The sequence below is a fragment of the Crocodylus siamensis genome, chromosome 15, assembly GCF_052110815.1.
Source record: "Crocodylus siamensis isolate JL-2025a chromosome 15, ASM5211081v1, whole genome shotgun sequence".
NCBI classification, from domain to species: domain Eukaryota; kingdom Metazoa; phylum Chordata; order Crocodylia; family Crocodylidae; genus Crocodylus; species Crocodylus siamensis.
In genome coordinates this window covers 27257618-27280650 of record NC_143409.1, presented here as the reverse complement: position 1 = coordinate 27280650, position 23033 = coordinate 27257618, and the positions used below count along the sequence as shown (strand labels likewise).

Sequence of the window (23033 nt, the reverse complement as noted above, 5' to 3'; positions counted from 1 at the left end):
AGCATGGCTCCAGCTGGCATCTCACAGTCACAGTCACACCACCCCCATGCTAGCTAAAGCTGAGAGGTGTCTATGTGTATGTGTCTCCAATTGCAGTGGAACAAAGGCAGACAGAACAATGTCTGCTAAGGGCTTTTTGGAGCTAATCAACAGGTCAGCTGGTCATGTCCCTTCATTCTTCCTTAAAAATACTTCGCAAAAAAATGTTTAAAAAGAACTTGAACTAATGAGAGAGAGGCTTTGTTTTCTTGAAGGGCTAATAAGCTTTGTGTTCTGATAAGCTCCCTGCTGGCTTACTGTCAGTGTTCAATAGGGGACAGAAAGAGGTGTGAGAAATGACCTGGTTTGCAGTTAATGCAATGCCTGTCAGTTTGCTGCAGACAGCATGAGGAAGCAGGAAGAGGGAGACTGAAAAGCTCAGTATCATCAACAGCACTCCACACAAACAATCCTCCCTCTCCCTCCCCCTTCCCACCCACCCCCACCTTTTGCTTCAGAGTGCTAGCCAGGGGCTGGGGGCTGGCAACACTTCCACCCCTTGAGCAGTGAGTGGGGGGGAAGGGAGTGGGAGGCCTGGCAAGGGCTGCTTCCCGTTCCCCCTCCAGGCACACCTCAGCTAGGAACTGTGCAGGCCACACTGGGGGTTTAACCCCCACCCTAATCATAGCATCCTGCCAGGACCTGGCCACACCCCCCATCAGCTCAGCATTGTAGAATAGAAGGGAGGGCTACTGTAGTGCCCCCTGGATTCTAGCCTGAGCCACTGCAGGCATATGACTGCATTTCCTGAATCAAAAGTGAATGTCTATTCACATGCAAATCAGTTCAATCTCTACAGGTTAGACTAAACTGCAGACTGAATCAATTCAGGCATAGGCTTTTTGAATGTCTGTCCCTAGCCCAAAGGTCGAAGTAGTAACTTTTAACTTTAAAAATCTGTGATTTGATGCAAAAAAGTAGGCAGCAAAATGCTAATCCTGCTTAAAACTTAACTTCTAAAGACTCATACTTACACATCTCTGGCTTGGACTCTTACCCAGAATGAACTCATATTTATGTCTAACTTGGACTGAACTTTAAATACGCATAGTCCCTGTGCTCTATTTTCCTTTTGCCAGAGGTAATCATGCTGTGGAACAGAGTAGGGAGTAGGAAATATTTAACATGCTAAAAATACAAGGACAAAAAAAAAACTGTTTCAGAAGAATTTGCCACCTTGGCATCCTCGGAGCAGCTGGAAGTGTAATGTGAATGTAACATGTATAACAGTAGATGGACCCCGGGGGCAGTCTGCACAACTACAATGTCTGTTCATTTAGACTGCAACTCCCAGAAACCCCCAGGTGCTGGGAGACACGGGAAAAAAGAAAGAGGAAGTTTGAGGCTGGAGTAAGGGAAAGAAAGAGCAGTGTGTACATGAAACCTGATCAGTCCTACACAGAGGAGCACACTTAGGGTGGCCATCATAGAGGACAGTTGGGTTGTCTTCTGTCCTCTGTTGATACAAAACCAGATGCCTTTGTGTCCTCTACTTTTCTCTTGAACAGAAAAATAGAGGACATAAAGGTGTCGGGTTTTGTATCAAGATAGGACAGAGGATAGAGTAGCAGAAAACCGGAATGTCCTCTATGATGGCCAGCCTAAGCACACTGTGGAGCTGGAGATCTCACTGGCGTGGACTAAAGGAGCTGGACCCAGATTCGGGGGCAGCTGCAGGCTGCTGTTTGAGTACTTTAGGGCATTTTTACACACGTAAACTCCGTAGTGCCGGGGACTTTGAAAAGCATTGGCGGTGCTTTACTTCAAAAGTGCAGCACAGCTATTTTCTGCACACTGACGCGCATTTCGCTGCTTATACAGCTGCAAGCGGTGCAGTGCGGTATGAATCAGCTTGCATGTGGAGCATACCTGATTAACCAAGTCTGCTCTGAAGCAGCTGATCTCAGGTGCGTCACAGGATAAAAAAGTGTGTGTATAAAAGCCCCTAGAACTTGTTTGGGGACACTTCCAGAGGAGTGTGTGTGTGTGGGGGGGAGGAATTAAGGTATTTTGTGTATGTTACCACAGTCTTGATGTTTCTTTACCTTTTACCTGTTCAACACCAAACACTAGCAAAAGCAGGCAATACAAGTAAAAATGAGAACAGGCAAAACATTCAGTTCAACAGCAGGAATGAAGCAGTGGGTGTTGCTTCATGAGCATGGAAATGGTTTTGTACTGGTCACTGGTGTGACTACTGCTGGCCTCCCCAGGGAAAACCCAGAATAGAAACGCAAATTTCTGAAAACTGGGGGGAAGGAACAAGGCGCACAGGAGAAGGATGAGTCCTGGAGCAAAGATAGCTCATATGGAGAAGAGAACAGGAAACAAAAAAAGAGAGACAGAACATTCTGGAATTTCAGACCCAAAGGGATTAGTGGGGTCAAGTGCAGGTGAGGGGAGACCATGATTACAGAAACAGAGAAGAAGCAATGGTTAAAATGATTAATCTTGGAGGACTCATCTAACCAGGAAGGACTACTGGAAACAAATTTTAGATTTATGTTATCATTAGATTTACTTCCGTCATGTCACTACATGAATTAAAAGATTGCCCAAGCAGGTGAGCCAAATGCCTGAAGTTCCAGGATTTTAATTTTGCCTCTACTATGTAACATTTAACCACTCTGCCTGGGGCATCACTTCATTCTCTGTCTCAAAGAACTACCTCAAAGAAGTCATGGGTGGTTCAGTTAGATGGGACTTGCCATCATAGCGGGTACTTCTGATGAACTAATTGGTGGTATTCTCATAACAGCAGTCCGGCTGCCTCAGGCCGAGGCGGGGGCTGCAGCTGATCCCTGCATCTCCGCCGTTGCTTTGGGCCGGGGCCTTGGCCGGGACCACAGCTGTTCCCCCCAACCCTCCCTCCCCACATCCTTCAGGCTGAGGCTGGGGCTGCAGCCGCTTCTCACTGGGGCCTGTGACTACAGCGGTAGTAGTGGCGGTGGTGATGGCCACCACTGCAGCAGGACGCAGCCACCGGTAAAACCCCCCTCCCCTTCCCACTCCCCTCCCTCCCTCCCTTCTTCCCTGCCACTTGCCCCTCCCTGCTGCAGTGGCAGGGGGAGGGGAGGAGTGGGCCCAGGCCTGATGCAGGGGAGGACCAGGCCTGAGGGTGGGGAGAAGCCGACCTACTTTGGCCAACCTGGTGGCAGTGGGGGAATGGGAGGAATGGGCTCAGAGCTGACAGAGGAGAAGGGAGGAGTAGGCCTGGGCCAGGAGGCTCGCTCCTCCCTTCCCCCAGCCGCTGCCATATTGGGCTGCATTGGGCCAGGGCCACTGCTCCCCCTCACTGCTGTGGTGGACCGGCTTCTTCCCTGGCCCCACTCTGCTGCTGCCATCACTTGCAAAGAGTAAGAGGGGAGGGGCGAGGCTCCAGTGGCCTCGCCCCCCTCCACTCCATCAATGCCATTTGCAGGGAGCAGGGCAGGGTGGGGGTGGCCAGGCCAGGGCTGCTGGCCTTGCCCCCTGGTTCTATCTGCTCCATTGCCCCTGCCTCCAGGGAGCAGGGCGGGGGCCGGGGGGCCAGGCCAGCATAGCTGGCCTCACACCCCACCTCCGTACTCTGTGTCCCCACCATCATGTTGGTGCACCACTGCACTGCCAATTTCTGTTCAAATGCTCATTCACACTTTGATTGGCTGTTTGTCAGCTAATCAGACCACGAATAAGGTGTTTTACAAACAGACAGAGACTTAGGCTTCTATAATATTAGAATTGGTGTTTCAGACCAGTTGGAACATGCTTAGGAGATTAGAATCTCTTTCCTTAGGAAGAACAAAGGATGTTCTAAGAACAGGTTAGACAAACACTTGTCCTGGTGTTAGAAATGGAGTATTGTTATAATATTGTTAGAAATGGAGTGTTGTTAGAAATGCACAGTTTGTATCTCGTACCTGATAAGCAAAAAACACTGCCAAGGACTTTTTTTCCTTGGCTAGCCTTGCCACAGTTCTTCTTATACTAAATCACACTCTCCCCCAGCCTCCCCCTAGCTTTTCTCATGCAGATTACAGAAGCTGGAATTCAACTGACTGTGTCCTTGAAAGGGGGGTGGGGATTTAAACTCTTGGTGACCTAAAGAACTTTCTGAGCATGCGCAATTAGCTGATGCATATTTACTTCTCCGCCCTGCATACTTAAGTAGTTAATTATAATATACATGCGATGGATGTAGTGATGTAACCACACATATGTTTGTATGAAACGGAAGTGAGCTGTAAGAGTTCCTGTTTCTGCACACGTGCCCAGGAGGAAGAAGGATAAATACAGGCTGCAAAAATTCCTCAAGGGTTCGGAGTAATCTGAGTCTTTGACTCTGCTCTGACCCTATTTGCAAATACACCTTTTGTGCTGCTAATAAGTGTGTGTCTGTGATTTTGGTGGCCTCCAAAGAAACGAACTGCTTTTTGCATCAAATCTGGCGCCCAATGTGGGGCTTCTTTGGACTACCCCAGAATTCAGCGACACAACCGTCTCTGCCACCACGGGGAGTGCGCACCGAGCCACCTTTTTGGGCTCGCCCAGGGGTTTGAGACGTGAGTCAGGATATTCAGGAAGTTAAAGGCTCCTGTGCAAATTTTTGGTCTCTGAGGATGCCAGACACACACTCCGGCATTCTGATCGAGATCGCTGGGTATCTGAGTGAGTATACGAATTCCCTTGCCCAATTTGGTCTGGGTCCAGGAACAAAGACGTGTACGATTACCGGGAAAAATTTTGGCTGGGTTTTCGTTATAAATCGCCTGTTGTAAGGACCTTTTGGTATTTGGTGTGCGCTGAGCGCACTCTTGTGGGCATATGGGTACGGGTCACTCCCGTGTAGAGAGCCCAGATACGCCTTTAGAACGTATTTTATGGAACTTCAGTAAATTTGGAAAGCAGGCAGATTATGGAGTGAAGATGAAAAAGGGTGATTTAATTAAGTTTTGTCAACTTGAGTGGCCAACATTTGGGGTCCACTGGACCCCGAAAGGATCCTTTGTAGTAAAAGAAGTGATAGCTATCCATGAAATAGTTATGCAGAACGGATATTGGAATCAATTTCCTTATATTGATTGTTGGTTGTGGGTGGTTCAAAATCAGCCACCTTGGATTAAGAGATGCTTAGTAAAGTCTCATGTGATGGTTGTTAAAGGAAAGACTCAAGGAGGACCGCCTGTACTCCCTGAGTCTAATGAGGGGGGGAATTCTGAATTGACTGAGTATCGGACCCGGTCTCCGGTCATCCTGTCAGGTAGCGAGGATGAATCAGACACCTCCTCGAGATCCAGTCCCTCTGCACCACCGCTCCCTCCCTCAGGGAAACCACCACCAGCGTATCAAAACATACCTAATGATTTAGAGCGTGAGCCTCAGCCAAGTGCCCCATCTGAATCAGGGAATAAGGGCTATTATTTGCGCAAGACTGTAGAATCACAGCCGGTGCTGAACTGCCCGATGCGAGAGGTTATCGGAGAGGGGGGCAATGCAACTTTTGTCTACACCCCATTTAGTACTTCAGATTTATTTAACTGGAAGAATCAGAGCCCCTCTTTTCGTGAAGACCCTGAAAAGATGAGGGACCTGTTTCGATCTATTGGGCAAACCCATTGACCCACTTGGGCTGATGTCCAGATGATGCTCCAAACCCTCCTGACCCCGGAGGAAAGGAGATTAGTGTTGGGGACGGCAGAGCGCATTGCAGCAGCCAGGGTAGAAGCGGAGGGAGCTGCTGGTCATACCTTGCGTGATACCTGCCCTGTTGAGGAACCGAGATGGGATAATCATACTGCAGAAGGAAGAGAGCTGAGTGCACGGTATCTGGGGATTATAGTGGAAGCAATGGGGAAGGCAGTGCCTCGGGTTACTAATCTGTCTGAATTGTATGAAGTGAGACAGGGAAGAGAAGAGGATCCCTCAGCTTTCCTCGGGAGGCTGTATGAGGCGTTCCGCAGGTTTTCAGACCTAGATCCAGAAGCCCCAGATAATCAATGCATGGTAAATCTTATGTTTATTGGTCAATCCGCTGCTGATATTCATAAGAAGTTACAGAAAACTGAGGGAGGTGCTGGGAAACCGATTTCAGAGCTGGTGGAAATTGCATATAAGGTATATGGGAATCGTGAGCATATGCAGGAGCGCAAGGAGGATAAAAAGGCTCAGCGACAGATGGCAGCACTGGCAGCTGCTATAACTGGAGGTAACCCTGGAAAGGCTGGGATGCAGAAAGGGAAAGGAGAAAGAGTGGGAGCAGACATTTGTGCTTACTGCAGGGAGAAAGGACACTGGAAGAGGGAATGCCCAAAGTTAAAGGAGAAGAGAGAGGGTGAACCAAGAGGTCACCTCATGCGGGCAGAGGAAAAGGGTGAGGACACAGAATGAAGGGGACGGGGATCTAAGACCACTACCCTTTGGGTTGGAACCCGAGAAGATCCTATGGTAACCATTAGGGTTGGTGGCAAAAACTTTGAAGCCTTGGTGGATACTGGGGCTACATTTTCAATGATTCCAGAAAACCCCCCCTGTGCAGGAACTAGTGAACAGCATGTACTTGTGGAAGGGATTGAGGGAACGCAATCCCGACTCCCTGTTTGTAAGCCACTTCTCACCAAAGTGTGGGACCATTTGCTTGAGCACTCCTTTCTTTATTCTTCAAGTTGCCCGGTTGCACTACTTGGGCGGGACCTACTCACAAAATTGCAAGCTGAGATCTTTTTCAGAGACGATCAGACGGTGGTCCAGCTACCTGTCAAGCAGAGCTCGAACTATCAGATGGCTCTCCTGGAGGACCGGCGCCCTGTAGTAAGTTCTGAAGATCACATTACTGGAGTAGACCCTTCGGTAGGGCTGATGGAACCCCTGCATGAGCTAAGTCGGTCTCCCCGGTAAGGATCATACTCAAGGATGGGGAGGGGCCCGTTCGGGTAAAGCAGTATCCACTCAGCCGAGCGGCCAGAGCTGGACTCAAGCCATTAATAGAGAAATACAAGAGGTGCGGATGGCTAGTGGAAGGGTCCTCACCCTATAACACCCCCATTCTTGGAGTGCCGAAGGCAGATGGGGTCTCATACAGACTGGTCCAAGACCTGCGAGCAGTAAATAAAAAGGTCCTTTCAGACCATCCTGTAGTCCCGAACCCACACACGATTTTGACACAAGTACCGGGGGAAGCTGAAATATTTTCAGTGCTAGATTTGAAAGATGCTTTTTTCTCCATTCCCCTTCACCGAGAGAGTCAAAAATTGTTTGCTTTTGAATGGGAGGATCCAGATACTTTCCATAAAGACCAACTCATGTGGACAGTTCTTCCACAAGGATTCATAGCAGCCCCCCATATTTTCAGACTTGCCCTTCAGAAGGACTTGGAGGAGTGGAAGGGATCACACCCCGCAGTGACTCTCCTCCAGTATGTGGATGACCTGCTAGTTGCAAGCCCAAACTTGCAACTCTGTGAGAAAGCCACCAGGTCACTGCTAAACACTCTAGGGGAAAAAGGATATAAAGTCTCTAGAGAGAAAGCCCAAATATGTCAGCCTCAAGTTACATTTTTGGGATATAAGCTCTCAAAAGGAGTCAGAGCCCTGAGTGCAGATTGCATACAGGCAATCCAAGGTCTAACCTCACCTTAGTCACCCAAGGAGTTGTGGGCATTCCTAGGGCTAACTGGGTTCTGTCGACTATGGATACCAGATTATGGTGGGAAGGCTAGACCACTGTATGACTCACTGACTAAGGAGAGTCTCACTAAATGGAAATGGAATAAAGAAATGCAGCATGCCTTTGAGGCAGCATTAACCCAGCCCCCTGCCCTGGCCATCCCAAATAGTAAAAAGCCATATCGACTGTATGTTCGTGAGAATTGAGGGGTCCAGGCCCAACCTGGAGACCCGTGGGATATTACTCAAAGGTTCTAGATCCAGTTGCACTCGGGTGGCCAGCCTGTCTTCAGGCTGTGGCAGCCACAGCAGTGGTTGTTGAAGAAGCCCAGAAGATAGTCATGGGTGCGGATATGGAAATACACACCCCACATGGAGTTCCCCAGATTCTAGGGACTGAGGAAGGAAAGTTTCTCAACCCCTCCAGACAATCATGGTATGAAATGTTTTTGCTCTCTAATCCAGGACTTACTTCCAAACATACTACAGCCTTAAACCCTGCAACTTTGCTGCCGGAGCCAGGGAAACCGACTCATGACTGCCTTGAGGTCCTGAATCAAACCACACAGGTGCGGCCTGATCTTGCTGAGGACCCAATTGAAGACCCAGATGCTGAATACTTCGTAGACGGCTCCAGCTCTGTCATCGATGGAAAAAGACGAACAGGATGTGCAGTGGTAACCTTGGATAATGTAGTATGGAGGGAGTCATTGCCAAGCTCATGGTCGGCACAGGCCGCGGAACTCACTGCGCTCACCTGAGCATTACAGCTGGGGACAGGCCGGCGGGTTAATGTATACACTGATTCTTGCTATGCTTTTTCTACGGTCCATGCGCATGGACTATTGTGGAAAGAAAGGGGTTTAATTACGGCTTCTGGGAATAAAATTGCTAATGGCCCCCAGATTATCAAGCTACTAGAGGCACTCCACCAGCCTAAAGAGGTAGCAGTCATTCATGTGCGGGCCCATGGGAAGGCTGCTGAGGAAAAGCATAAGCTTGGAAATGCAAAGGCTGATGCGGCAGCAAAGGAAGCCACATTTATTGGTGGAGAAGCAGAGGAAGTATCCAGGCAGGCCTTGTCCCATGCCATATGGCCATACGTCCAGGATTTAGTCCCGCAGTATTCCCCTGAAGAAGATAAATTTGCACAGAAAGCTTGTGCAAAAAAGAACTCCCAGGGGTGGTGGATAGTACCGGGAGGAAAGGTCATGATACCCAGGCCATTGCTTCGGGAGGTGCTGCAACAGCTGCATGCAAGAACCCATATGGGAGGCTTGGCTATGGGTGATCTAGTGATCCGCCAAGCAGTAGCCCCAGGGCTATATGTAGAAGCTCAGCGTATTGCTACCAGGTGCATCACATGCCAGAAAGTAAACCCTCGGAGGAAACCCCCTGTGCCAATGGGAGGTAGACCCTGGGCAGCGTACCCTGGACAAGCATGGCAGATTGATTTTGCCGAGCTCCCACGGTCCGGACATCATGGGTTTTTACTTGTCGTGGTAGACCAGCTCTCTGGTTGGGTAGAGGCATGGCCCACCAGGACTGCCACTGCGGCTACAGTAGTGAAGTATTTGTTGCAGGAGATCATTCCCCGGTATTCTCTGCCTGAATCCATTGAGTCGGATCAAGGACAACACTTTGTGGGAAAGGTAGTTCAAGAAGTCGCACAAGCTCTCAAGATCACTTGGAAACTACACACACCATGGAGACCACAGAGTTCAGGACAAGTGGAACGCATGAATAGGACCTTAAAGACTCTACTCACCAAAATCTGTATTGAAACACACCTTAAGTGGCCTCAAGCATTGCCGCTAGCTCTTACTTGCATTCGAAACACTCCCCGACGGGGCCTCAAATTGACCCCATATGAAATTATGTTTGGCAAACCCCCTCGAGTCTTACCCCCTGGGATGCGAGAAAATGTAACTTTTGAATTAGGTAATAGTGAGCTTCATATGTATGTTATTGCTTTGCAGTCTGTCTTGTCTTCTCTTCACAGGTATGCAGCCTCCTTTCAGCGTCTGCCTTTAGACGTACCGGTACATGACTTCTGCCCGGGAGACTGGGTCTTGGTGCAGTGGTGGAAAAAGGAACCTTTGACTGAGAGGTGGAGTGGCCCTTTCCAGGTACTTCTGACAACCCACACCGCTGTAAAGATTGCTGGCCATGACTGTTGGATACACCATACCCGTGTGAAACGACATCCACGAGCGTCAGAGGACACCAACTCCCAAGACGAACTCACTCTGGAAGCTGAGTCATCTTCGGAACAAGAAGCCAGCAAGTGGAGCTGTGAACCTAGTGGTGATCTCCAAGTGCGCCTGAGATGGCTTAATCAAAGTTCAGAAAATTAGACAAGAAAGTAAAGAGGGAAAAGTTTAGGCTGTATTTGATCTCAAGAAAGGGAGAATATGGTGGGAATCTTAATATGCTTTGCTGTTATCTATGTAGTAAGAGAAGGAGGATTGAGCAGCCCTAGCTGCCAACCTATATCCCCGCTTCCCCCAATTGCTCCCCCAGGGACAAATTTGTATGTTGACATGATGGAAAGAATTGCAGGTACCTTCAATCTTACCAACTGCTGGGCCTGTGGGGGACTCCGAGAGGCCGGAGAACAGTGGCCTTGGAGGGCTTTTCCTTTGGCCCCAAAATGGTTGGTAAGTGATAAGGCGGATGTTAAGAGTACTGGTCAAGAATGGGATGAGAACCGCAGCTGGGATCTTTCCCAAGTGGCATTAGGAGAGTACTGTATTAGCAATAATGGTACAGGGAAGAGTTTGGGACATAGCCAGTGTACATGGACATTGAAATGGGTCCGAACATGCACTACCTGTTATGCCCTTAATTGCAGCAAGTATGCAGGTCAATGGAATTCTACTGCTGTTAAGCTCCCAAACTCCACGTGGATGAAATGTAACCCATCCACTCCACAATCATCCCCACATGATGAAGACACCTGCTTCAAAAAGGTCAGAAGGGCAAGAGCATCACGTTTCGATCCTAACATTACAAAATGTCAGGCATATAATGAGACCCGAACTGAACGATTCATACCCTACTTCTATAATTGGCAATGGGCACACCCGAATGGCATGATGGCGTGGTTTAATAGATATTGGAGTGCCTCAAATGACACAAATGAAATAACCGAGTGCGAGTATAGGGATAAAGATGGCGTATGGAGATGTCAGCTTAAACCGAGTGACTATTACACCGGCCCTTTAGGGCATAGGGACAACAAATACTATCCCCCTCTTTTCTGGTGGAACTGTGACCCCCTGGCCTTGGGAGGGGAGAACAGGGCCTTAAAAGGACATTATTGGATTTGCGGAAGGCGAGCCTATACGGTACTGCCACAAAGGTGGACAGGAACCTGCTATATTGGGGTAATTGTACCAGCTTTCTTTTTGCTACCATCTGAGGTTGGAAATGAGTTGGAAGTCTCTTTGTATGATGATTGGAAAAGGACCAAGAGAAGTATTGATGTAAGTTTGACACGGGGTGGCTCCCAAAAGTGGAAGGAGGATGAGTGGCCCCCTCAAAGGATTATTGAGTATTATGGACCAGCTACATGGGCTAATGATGGGAGTTGGGGATACCGGACACCAGTATACATGCTAAATAGAATCATCAGGTTGCAGGCAGTCTTGGAAATAATTACTAACCAAACTGCCACTGCTCTCGAGTTACTGGCCCGACAGAGTTCCCAGATGGGAGAAGCCATATACCAAAATCGAATGGCCTTAGACTATTTACTCGCAGAGGATGGCGGAGTCTGCAGAAAGTTCAACCTTTCTAATTGTTGTCTCCAAATAGATGATAACGGAAAAGCAGTCTTAGAGATTGCCAAAGAGATTAGGAAAATAGCCCATGTACCAATACAAACGTGGGAAAACACATGGGATAAAGACTGGTGGTCTAATCTACTTGGAGGACCCTGGTGGAAGAAAGTAGGGTTTGTATTTTTGTGTGCTCTGACTGGTTTGATTTTTATTCCTTGCCTTACTCCCTGTCTCACTAGATTGATAACCACCACAGTTGAAGGGATGCAAGTTGCAGCAGTCTCCCTCAAAGCGCAGACTGCAGCAAAAGTCATGGTACTCAGAAAAATTCCTCATAATTATCTTGATCTGCCTAAATGAAAATGGGGAGCAGAAAGCATCTTGAGGGGGGAATATTGTTAGAAATGGAGTATTGTTATAATATTGTTAGAAATGGAGTGTTGTTAGAAATGCACAGTTTGCATCTCGTACCTGATAAGCAAAAAACACTGCCAAGGACTTTTTTTCCTTGGCTAGCCTTGCCACAGTTCTTCTTATACTAAATCACACTCTCCCCCAGCCTCCCCCTAGCTTTTCTCATGCAGATTACAGAAGCTGGAATTCAACTGACTGTGTCCTTGAAAGGGGGGTGGGGATTTAAACTCTTGGTGACCTAAAGAACTTTCTGAGCATGCGCAATTAGCTGATGCATATTTACTTCTCCGCCCTGCATACTTAAGTAGTTAATTATAATATACATGCGATGGATGTAGTGATGTAACCACACATATGTTTGTATGAAACGGCAGTGAGCTGTAAGAGTTCCTGTTTCTGCACACGTGCCCAGGAGGAAGAAGGATAAATACAGGCTGCAAAAATTCCTCAAGGGTTCAGAGTAATCTGAGTCTTTGACTCTGCTCTGACCCTATTTGCAAATACACCTTTTGTGCTGCTAATAAGTGTGTGTCTGTGATTTTGGTGGCCTCCAAAGAAACGAACCGCTTTTTGCATCACTGGATTGGTTAGAGAGGGGCTTCCTTCTCTTTTGTGACTCTAGGCGTAGCCCTACAATGCATACTGTGTGGCTAGATTTCTGAACCTGCTTAGGACTCGTTGGAGTCTTAGGCCCTGAGAGGCCTTCTAACTTTCCATCTGGTGCGTCTACATTGTACTCACCATAATTAACACTAAAGACAGCTGCTGCTCCAATAAATGCCCCCAGGTGTTGGGCTAATATGTAGACAGGTAATTTGATCCATTTCAACCTTCCAGTCACACACATGGCTAATGAAACTGCTGGGTTAATGTGACCGCCTGAAAAAGAAATCACAAAGTAATACCAATAATAGAGATGACACAGAAGTAAGAATAAGAACTGGATTTGAACATGTGACCTTGTGCTTAGGTCTGGTGGCTAGGGAACTATTTTATTAGTCTTCTGTCTTCTCAAGATCAGGGGTGGCCACTGCAGTAGAACATTCGTTTTGTTTTATAAGCCTTTGTTAAGGTTAAAAGGTAATGTTGATTTGATCTGTTGCAAAGCTTAGTCTAGATTTTAGGCTTTGTCTGAACTGCCTTTGTTGGAGGATGGAGTTAAGTTACCTTTAAGCTTCCCCCTTCCATTGTGGGGCTGACTGGGAGCCAATCCTTCCCTAGCTGCACTATGTGTTGACTCATGGTGGTCCCTAAGGGCTAAAGGTGATCCCTGGTTTCCCATTTCATAAACCTGACACTACATACATCCTTACGCCTCTTCCACCTGTATATGTAGAGTCCAGGAGGGTATGTGACAGGGGAGCTGCTAGAGGATGTAAGTAGAGCAATGGTGCTCCACCTCTGGCCCACAGAGCCATGGAGTCCCTCATGGTTCTGGAAATTTGGCAGCAGTAGCAGCATTAACTACACTCAGAGCCATGGCAATTATTAATGCTGTCACTGCTCCCCTGCTGCCAAATTTCTAGACTCACGGAGAGCCCAGTGGGCTGGATCACATGGCTGTGCATGCCAGATCATCTACCACTCTCATGACCTGTAAGGCTATTGAGGCTGAGCACCACTGAAGCAGAGGATGTCAATAGAGGATTCTGTGAGAATAGAGGATTCTATTATTAACCAATGAGAGATGCTCTGATACTTTAATGATGCTTCAGTGCAAGTACTTAAGAGTACACTTCAACTTTGACAAGGAAGAGATTTCGCCTGCATTTGAGTTAATTATAACAATTTAATTATGAAAACCCGACTTGTGTTCTATATTAGAACACAATATCTAATATGGTCAGGCCGCAGCTGGAGTATTGCGTCTAGTTCTGGGCGCCACACTTCAAGAGCGATGTCGACAGCATGGAGAGGGTCCAGAGGAGGCCACTCATATGATCAGGGGACAACAGGGCAGGCCCTATGAGGAGAGGCTACGGGACCTGAACCTGTTCAGCCTCCACAAGAGAAGGCTGAGGGGGGATCTTGTGGCCTGTTATAAACTAGTCAGGGAGGATCAGCAGGCACTGGGGGAGTCACTGTTCCCCCGAGCACCGCCAGGGGTGACCAGGAATAACGGTCACAAGCTGGCAGAGGGTAGGTTTAGGTTAGATATCAGGAGGCGCTACTTCACAGTCAGGGCAGCTAGGGTCTGGAACCAACTTCCAGGAGAAGTGGTGCTGGCTCCTGCCCTGGGGGTGTTTAAGAGGAGGTTAGATGAACACCTTGCTGGGGTCATTTGACCCCAGTACTCTTTCCTGCCATGGCAGGGAGTCGGACTAGATGATCTGCTCAGGTCCCTTCCGACCCTAGAAACTATGAAACTATGAAACTATTATGCCATGTTATTTACTTCCCCAAACACCTTTCACCAACATTGGTGTAGTGTATCTGTAAATCTCATTTTTTTGGTTGAAATCATATTTTTAGTTTGCATTAATAAGCAAACTTAATGATATTCCAAAAAAAGTAAATTAGGTAAAAGCTAAGGTTTTACTGAAATGTAAAAAAAATAATCAGTGCTTTAATGTCCAAGTAAATCTGCATTGAAAGCTATGTTGAGACAAGAGAAAATGGTGGCACTTGGCTCTTAATAAATATATATAATATATGTAAGAAAATGACCTTTGTCTGGCAAGGGTAGCATTAGAGAAAGGGCCTCTATGTACTAAATTTGTTTGCTTGCACTTCAGGTCACTGTCTTCATCTTGTGAAATCTAAGCACCTTTGATACATGATGAACAGACAAACACAGATAACAAGCAGGATAAAGACCTCCCTTATATCATTTCCAAAATGGTGACCTGGTAGCATCAACCTTGAATTAATTCTGACCTCTTCTTTGTTTTTCAAATTCTTCATCGCAGAGCTAATAGATTGATGGCAGCTTATTTAACAACCCTTCATGTGAATGTAGGTATGTAGTGGTCTTCTTTTCAGTTCTTTCTTTCTCTGTCTAAAATGAACAATTTTCTCTTCTTTCAACAATCATACAGTCCCCCATCTGTGCATAACAAATATATTCAAGAATGACTATTATGACCAGGGAAAGGTCATAACAAGTTTAGAAACGTCTGATGAAGTTAAATCTGGAAAAAGCGAGCCTGTTTGGAGGACCTATAGCTGACTTGTAGCAGACCCAAGATTCTTTGTCCCTTTGCTACCAGCAGCATCTTCACTGACACGTTTCAGAAACTGTTGTTTCCACCCTTATTTTAGCAAGTATAAACACAGTCTTGGTGTAGTATGAAAGGTGAAGTGTGTGAAGAAATGTGGGCTGGAGAATTTTCACAGCAGTGACAGGGATGTAGGCAATTCTGAGATGGTGAAAGAGAAGAAAATTAGCTAAATATGTTATGAAGAGGAAGGATTCCTGTTCTGTTACAGAAAATTAGAATTTCCTAAAGTAGCACGGCAGAACATCTTAGCAGATCTTAGTTGTGGGAAGTCTAGATTCCAGTGAACAATAGGACTTGTTAATGAGGCAATGTGGGAAGTTGGTATCTTACAATGTGTACCAACAACCCACAGTTAGACCTTTGCAGCTTGTTGAAATACCTGCCCCTCTTCTATCATTGGAAAAAAATGCACTGCCTGCAGAATCCTTCAACAAAGTGAGAAACACCTGAAGCACTACATTGCAACCTTTGCAGCCATTCTGCCTTGCCACAGTTGCTCTCCTAAACTTTTAGTAAGTAGAGTATCCCCTAAAGGTACAAAGGAACAAAAGGAAAGATGTGCTTTCTAGGCAGGGTATCTTTAACCTTACCTTACCCTATTTGACTTCAGACTAATATGGCTATTGGCTAACTGTCGTTCTAGGTTCTTGTCATAGTGCTGCATTAGGAGACTTAAGCTAGCACTATCCACATCCCAAGAAGCCGCTGTAGTTAATCCCCATTCAGATAACAGAACAGCATTCAGACAAACTGTGCTGCAAAATTAACTTTGCGTGATACTATTGAGCCTCCCATATCTGTCTCAGTGGAGGTAATGTGAGTTGTCTGTTTCACAATGCATTGAATCAGTGCTTGGTATGAACCTAGAAACTTCCTTTTGGTCAGTTACCTTAATGTCTTCTCTGCATTGAAAAAAAAGCAGAGGAGAAAAACTATCAAAACAAGGCTTTCCAAAGCAACTCAACTTACATACTTATTGATGGGCTGAACTTGACCCTCTCTAACTGGTCACAGCTACCAAAACTAAAAGGCAAAGACCCCTTTAAGTTTAACTAGAACAAGCTAATCTCTACCCGCAACAGAATTTTTTCACGGTCAAGCTTGTAAGCTTCCATTGTAGGGGTTGGAGAAAGCTAACAGCAGATACACACAAAACTCTTGTTGAATAGGATATTATACCAGGGCAAGACACTAGGAGACATGCTCCATGCAGATATTCATGCATTTCCTCTGTGACAGGCTCATTGCAGGTTTTTACATATTTTACATTAATTGTGTGTATTTAAAAATGCCTAGGTGGAAAGGGAGAATTACATAACGTATGTTTGTATGTTACATAATCGTGTAATGTAGGTTTGTATGTTAGCTCTAGACTCTCAAGAGCATCCCACACAATTCAGTTTGAATTCCTTTTCCCTGTTTTTGCTTTTTTCCTCTGCCGATTGTGAAGAGTGAGCAAATCTGGGGGTGGAGGGTAGAGGAATAAATGCTTTCTATTTACTGATCCAAGACCTAGGATAACAGGGTAAATGAGTCTGTTTTGGACAGGACATTTAGAGAGGAATCACAAAGGTGTCTGTAACCCAACCTTATGCACCTCACTAGTGGGATTAGCTGAAGGACAGTCTGGACTTGAACGTTTGAACAGCTGCAGGGCTACCCTGTGCCAGCTGGCTGCCACTGCAATACCTGGAGATTGCTATACTCTAAAAGCTTTTTCTGTCCATTGCCTTAATGCATCTCGCCAGCTGCCTAAGACTTCCACTCTGCTAATGGACTCCTCAGGATGGTGGGTTAGCTGGTTTGACTGGTGCAAAGTAGCTATCTGGTGAAAAGTAAGCGCCAGCTGAAATCTTAAAATGAGCATCACCTGTCTAGAAGACAATTTGGTGGCAGAATTTATTAAACAGTGAATGTAGAAGGGGTGGACGAGAGGACAGGGAATGAATGGATCAAAGGTGGCAGGAGGGCACAAAAGCCCCCGTGGCTCTCCAAAAGCATCTGGGAATGTCTCCTAGGTAAAAGGGAGGCACACACCCAATGGAAGGGAGGGGCCATCCCCAGGGAGGATTATACTACGGTTGCTGGGGATGCAGGGGGGCAGTCAGGAAGGCCAAGGCGGAGATGGGACTGGGACTAGCTACCTGGATCAAGGACAACAAGAAGTCCTTTTTTAAATACATAGGGAGCAAAAAGAAGGTACTGGGTAAGGTGGGGCCCCTGTAGAACACACTAGGAAATTTGGTCGTTACACCAGACAACAAAGCTAACATATTTAACGATTTCTTTGCCTCCATTTTCCTGAGCAGGGACCAGAAAAGTCACCCCCCCACTGGGCCCCCCTCTGGGCCCCAGGAGAGACACCCCTAGGCCATGGGTCAGGGAGGATCTAATTAGGGAACTTCTGGAGGGACTGGATGTATTCAAATCAGCTGGTCTGGATGATCTCCATCCCAGAGTGCTGAGGGAATTAGCTGAGGTCATTGCAGGACCCCTGGCACGGCTTTACGAACACTCGTGGTGCTCTGGTTTGGTGCCAGAGGACTGGAAGAGGGCCAACGTGATTCCCATCTTCAAAAAAGGGAGGAAGGAGGACCCAGGGAGCTATAGGCCAGTTAGTCTTACCTCGATCCTGGGGAAGCTTTTTGAGAGAATTATTCTGGTCATTTTCAACCTGGAGGGATGTGGGCAGTGGGGTCCCCCAGGGCTCAGTCCTCGGGCCTGCACTGTTCAACATCTTCATCAGTGACTTGGATGAGGGGGTAAATAGCACCCTCTTCAAATCTGCTGATGACACTAAGATGTTGGGGGATGTGGGCATGCTAGAAGGGAGGAATAGGCTGCAGTCAGACCTAGACAGGTTACAAGGGTGGGCGGATGAGAATAGGATGGGATTCAACACTGACAAGTGCAAGGTGCTGTACCTGGGGAGGAACAACCAGCACCACATCTACAGGTTGGGGAACTCCCTTCTTGTCAGTACAGAGGCAGAAAAGGATCTTGGAGTCATCACTGATTCCAAGATGAACATGGGCCGGCAGTGTGGGGACGCAGTCAGGAAGGCCAACCGTACCTTGTCATGCATCCACAGATGCATCTCAAGCAGGTCCAAGGAGGTGATCCTCCCTGTCTATGTGACACTGGTCAGGGTGCAGCTGGAGTACTGCGTCCAGTTCTCGGCGCTGCACTTCAAGAGGGATGTGAACAACATGGAGAGGGTCCAGAGGAGGGCCACTTGCATGATCAGGGGCAGCACGAGGAGGAGAGGCTGCGGGACCTGAACCTGTTCAGCCTCCACAAGAGAAGACTGAGGAGGGATCTTGTGGCCTGTTATAAACTAGTCAGGGGGGATCAGCAGGCACTGGGGGAGTCCCTGTTCCCCCAAGCACCGCCAGGAGTGACCAGGAATAATGGTCACAAGCTGGCAGAGGGTAGATTTAGGTTAGATATCAGGAGGTGCTACTTCACGGTCAGGGCGGCTAGGATCTGGAACCAACTTCCAAGAGAAGTGGTGCAGGCTCCTACCCTGGGGGTCTTTAAGAGGAGGCTAGATGAACACCTTGCTGGGGTTGTTTGACCCCAGTACTCTTTCCTGCCATGGCAGGGGTCAGACTCGATGATCTGCTCAGGTCCCTTCCGACCCTAGAAACTATGAAACTATGGAAACTTGAACAACCTCTGCTATAATGGTGTGAATAACAACCTGATAGTACTAAATGTGTCACTGGTGGCAGTGCTGTGGTATGGGAGTAGTTTCTAAATAAATTAGTCAAAGATGTGACAACAAACACTTCATGGTAAAAAATCTGTACAAAGTGACTTACCAGACACGCCTCCGGATACATAGATTGCGATGGTGACTGACACTGCAAACCCGACATACATTGTTATAGACTCACCCATGGCCCCATGGCTAAGAACAGTTTGGGCAACAGACCCACATCCAAGTGCCTGCCATTCAGAAAGGAAACATCAGACATGAGCTATTCATGAAATGTTATTGGGTATTTTTCAACTTCTGCTTGCTGTCTTACTGACAGGGCTATAAGGATTGACAAAATATGAGACACTTCTATGCTATTATCATTTAATATTGCTTTAATATCACCAAAGAAACATTACTTTACTATTACTGAAGAAATGCAAGACACTTTAAAATCAATAATGGTATGTGGATGACTGATATGTTGAGCATTGGTTTTTCATTCCTGAAGTCAATGCCAGAAGGCATGGCTGCTTCTGGGGGTAGTGGTCTAGATTATGAGAGAGAGAGTTTGAGTTGAAATGTGCTATATTCTCTAGGATAAAAAAGGTTTTATAACATTGTTATCTTGCTCTTGGTTGGAGCAGTGCCTCCCATCTAAATTAGGTTTGTTACTCGTAGTGATTATATGATTTCTCCTGTGAAGATGCAATCAGGGCTCATGGTAGAGGTGATATCTGTTATGGACCAACAAGATTTTTGCAAAAAAAATCTTTAATTGCAAGTTTTGGGGCACAAAACTTTCATCAGGCATTGGAGAAAAGATTTTAACTGTTCTCATTTCTACCCAGGAGAACTGTTACAACCTTTTCTCGTATGCCTGATGAAGGGTGTGCCTGAAAGCTTGCAACTGAACAGGTTTTTTTGCAAAAATCTTGTTGGTCTAATAAAAGATATCACCTCTACCATGAGCCCTGATTGCTTTTTCCTCTAGACCAATATGGCTACAACCTAGATACCTTCCCATGAAGATGCAACTCATCTTATAGTGAAATTCAGCCTGGTGCACTGAACCCACACAAAACCAGCACATGTGAGACTAAAGGGGAAGATCTTTTTAGCTGCATCTACATGAGATGTTGACTCCGCAGTTGTTACTGTGCGCTTATTTAGTACTCGTCTACACAAGTACTAAATGGCTGTGCAGTAATTGGAGTTTCTGTGCAGTGGCATCACTAAACGCCTTTTAGGTGACACTGAAAGTACAGTAGCTTGTTACTACTGCGCAGTAATGCTGCATTATACTTCATGCCACCCAACGCTACTGCTCGGTAGTAACAAGCTACTCCGCAGTCAGCATTTCGTGTAGACATGGCTTCTATGTGGTAAGATTTCAGTTCCAATAGCTTATTATAAACAAACAAAATCATTATATCAATTTGTGAGATATAGCCTCAAAACTTTTAATAGTGAAACCCTGAACTTCATTGACCCATCAGCAGGTAAGAGTTCTCTGGACATTTTCATGCGTGTGCTGCTGTGAGGCTGTTGTGAAACCAGCAGTGATTGCATTGTCTGCTATTGTGTGACATTTTAAGGCAAGGTGTCCGTTACATACACAGGACAGCATGGAGAAGTGCTTGGAATAAATTGGAAAGATCCTGGACAGCACAAAAGAGGGTCAGGTCAAGAATCAGGGCAACAACAGTGAGAGCAATTACATTATGGGTTGAATAAATGAGAAGTCATGTTAGTGCAAGTGCTAGGGAAATCAGCCAGGCAGCTCTATCATTAGTAGTTTCCTTGCGAAAGGAGATTAAAAAATAAGGTATTACACATCCCGTGGGTGGAATTCCACCAGTCTCCTACCCACCAGTAGCTAAATTTTCAACAGAGAGCAAGAAAATCTGAAAGGGGCTGAATAAAACCTGCCTGCTCATGCCTCTTTTATCTTACACTGTTCTTGGACGCATAGACAAACAGGCAACTTACATAAGTGCTTCTTTGGCTTTTCATTTTCCACTTGGGCAGCTGATTAAAATAAAGGTACTTGGACAATTTGCACCAGGATATTCTCAATAGGTTAATGATACTTCTTACCTTTTATGCTGATACTTGTGCTGGGCCCCAGTTCAAAGTATTTAAAGACATGCTTCATATCATCAGTTCTCGGCAAAACACTAAAGCTCATGCCTAACTCTAGATGTACTGAAGTTAAAACGGAATATTTCAAAGACACAACGGGCTTTTACATTGGATTAGGTGCTCCACTTCCACTGAAAGTCCACTTGTGATTTTTGAAAATCAGCCTTTTAAGGGCATGCCTAAGTGCTTTGCTGAATAGGGATGAATTAGGTAATGGATAAACAGGGGCCAGAGGCCCCACAAGGGTAATTTAATAATATCAGCCACTTGAACTCTGTTTCACTGCATGTATATCTGTACCTAAAAGTTGAGGATCTGTGAATAGTGCATGCCAGTGTGGTATGACTCACTTTGTTCAGACATGACAGGGCTTATCCAGAGCAATTTGAATTACTTTGGTGATTGATGTTCTTATGCATGTTTGTTTTCTACATATTCATGTATAGGAGATCCAGATTTTTCTGTTCTTTGACATGCAAGCACTTTAATATTATTGGGAGTCACCAAATGGCTGCATTGCTGATGGTCTTGCTACCTCTGTTTATCTGAATAAATCAAATTTAGTTCTCAGAAAAAAATGTTTATTCTCAGTTGTCAGGCAGTTCTTCCCAGAAGCTAGGCTAAGCAGGAAGGCCTGTTCTTTCCTAGCCTCTAACCAAAAGAGGTTTGCTGTTATATGTATATCAGTGACTCTTTATAGTAGAGAAGCGGTGTATGCTGCCAAGAGAATACAGACATATCTCGGAGATATTGTGGGTTCAGTTCCAGACCACCGCAATAAAGCGAATATCACAATAAAGCGAGTCACATGAATTTTTTGGTTTCCCAGTGCATATAAAAGTTATGTTTACCCTATACTGTAGTCTATTAAGTGTGCAATAGCATTATGTCTAAAAAAACAATGTACATACCTTAATTAAAAAATACTTTATTGCTAAAAAATGCTAACCAATGGAAAAATGGTGCCAATAGACTTGCTCGATGCAGGGTTGCCACAAATCTTCAATTTGTAAAAAACGCAATATCTGCAAAGCGCAATAAAGCGAAGCGCAATAAAATGAGGTATGCCTGTACTTCTTCTGGTTTAGCCTCTGCCAGTTTCAGGAATGAAATAAACCGTACAAGTAAAAGCATTTTTATGCTAATGTAACTGTGACTCCGTAGAGCAGGGGCAGGCGATTACTTTAGGTGGGGGGGGGCGCTTATTGAGTTTCCGCAAGCTATAGATGTCTGTGGGGGTAGCTCCGCCCCTTGACAGGTGCCCCACCCCCTACCTGTCATCTTGGGACCAGAAGTCCTGCCCTCAAACCCCATACCTTTGCCACCAGAAGTCCCTCTTCTTGCCCCCTGGAATTACTTCTTTCAGCAAGGGGTTTTGCCATCTCAGAACCAGAAAAAAATCAAATTATATTATAAAAATCAAATGTACTACAACATTCATTCATTCCATTTCAAAAAACATTCTTGCCCTGATTTACATGTGTTTGTGTAGTGTACATAGAGGTGATTAAATAATAGCTTAAAATGAAGTCTTAGTCTTGTATATTGTGGGAGGTGTAGGTGGAAGGATGAGTATAGGTTTGTGGGTGTGTGGGGGAGGGTGTGTGTGGGTGATTTGTTGTGGGGTGGATAGGTATGGGTGTGTGGGTGGGTATGGGTTTTGTGGGAGGCTGTAAGTGTGTTGGGGGAGGGTGGCTGGGGAAGGTTGTGGCTTGTGGAGGGGGAGGGTTTGTAGAGCCCTGTCCAGCGCTCCTGCAAGCCCAGGCTCTGTGCTTCTGCTGCTCTCGGCCTCGGGGCACTGGTGTGGACCCTGTGCTCCCCCTTACCTTCCATCTGCCACTGCTTTCCTTCTCCTGCTGCTTCCCTGTCTCCACCCTGGCTGCTCTGGCACCATGTCCCGGCTGCTCCTGCAGTCCTGGAACTGCATCTGGGAACCACATGGTGCTGGAGTGTGGCAGGAGAGGGGAGCAGGGAAATGGCTGTGGTGGGCAAGGGAAGGGGAAGCGAGTGGGTGTATAAAGCACAGTGACAGCCAGGCAGGAGCACAGGGCCTGTACCGGTACACCAGGGCCAGCACCAGAGGGGC

The 23033-nt window shown here is 46.4% G+C and overlaps 1 protein-coding gene across 3 annotated transcripts in view; it reads right to left on the bottom strand.

The window, feature by feature from the left end:
* AQP9 (aquaporin 9) overlaps positions 1 to 23033 on the bottom strand; it is a 49859-nt gene that overhangs the window by 14435 nt on the left and 12391 nt on the right. Inside the window, exons 2-4 of one of the 3 annotated variants that reach the window (XM_090028974.1) lie at positions 22264 to 22329; positions 18924 to 19050; positions 12620 to 12757 (exon numbers count right to left, since the gene is read on the bottom strand). In XM_090028974.1, the coding sequence (XP_089885100.1) occupies positions 12620 to 12757; positions 18924 to 19050; positions 22264 to 22329 (331 nt within the window). The remainder of the gene's footprint in view (positions 1 to 12619; positions 12758 to 18923; positions 19051 to 22263; positions 22330 to 23033) is intronic. The other 2 variants (XM_090028976.1, XM_090028975.1) reach the window with 2 other exon arrangements.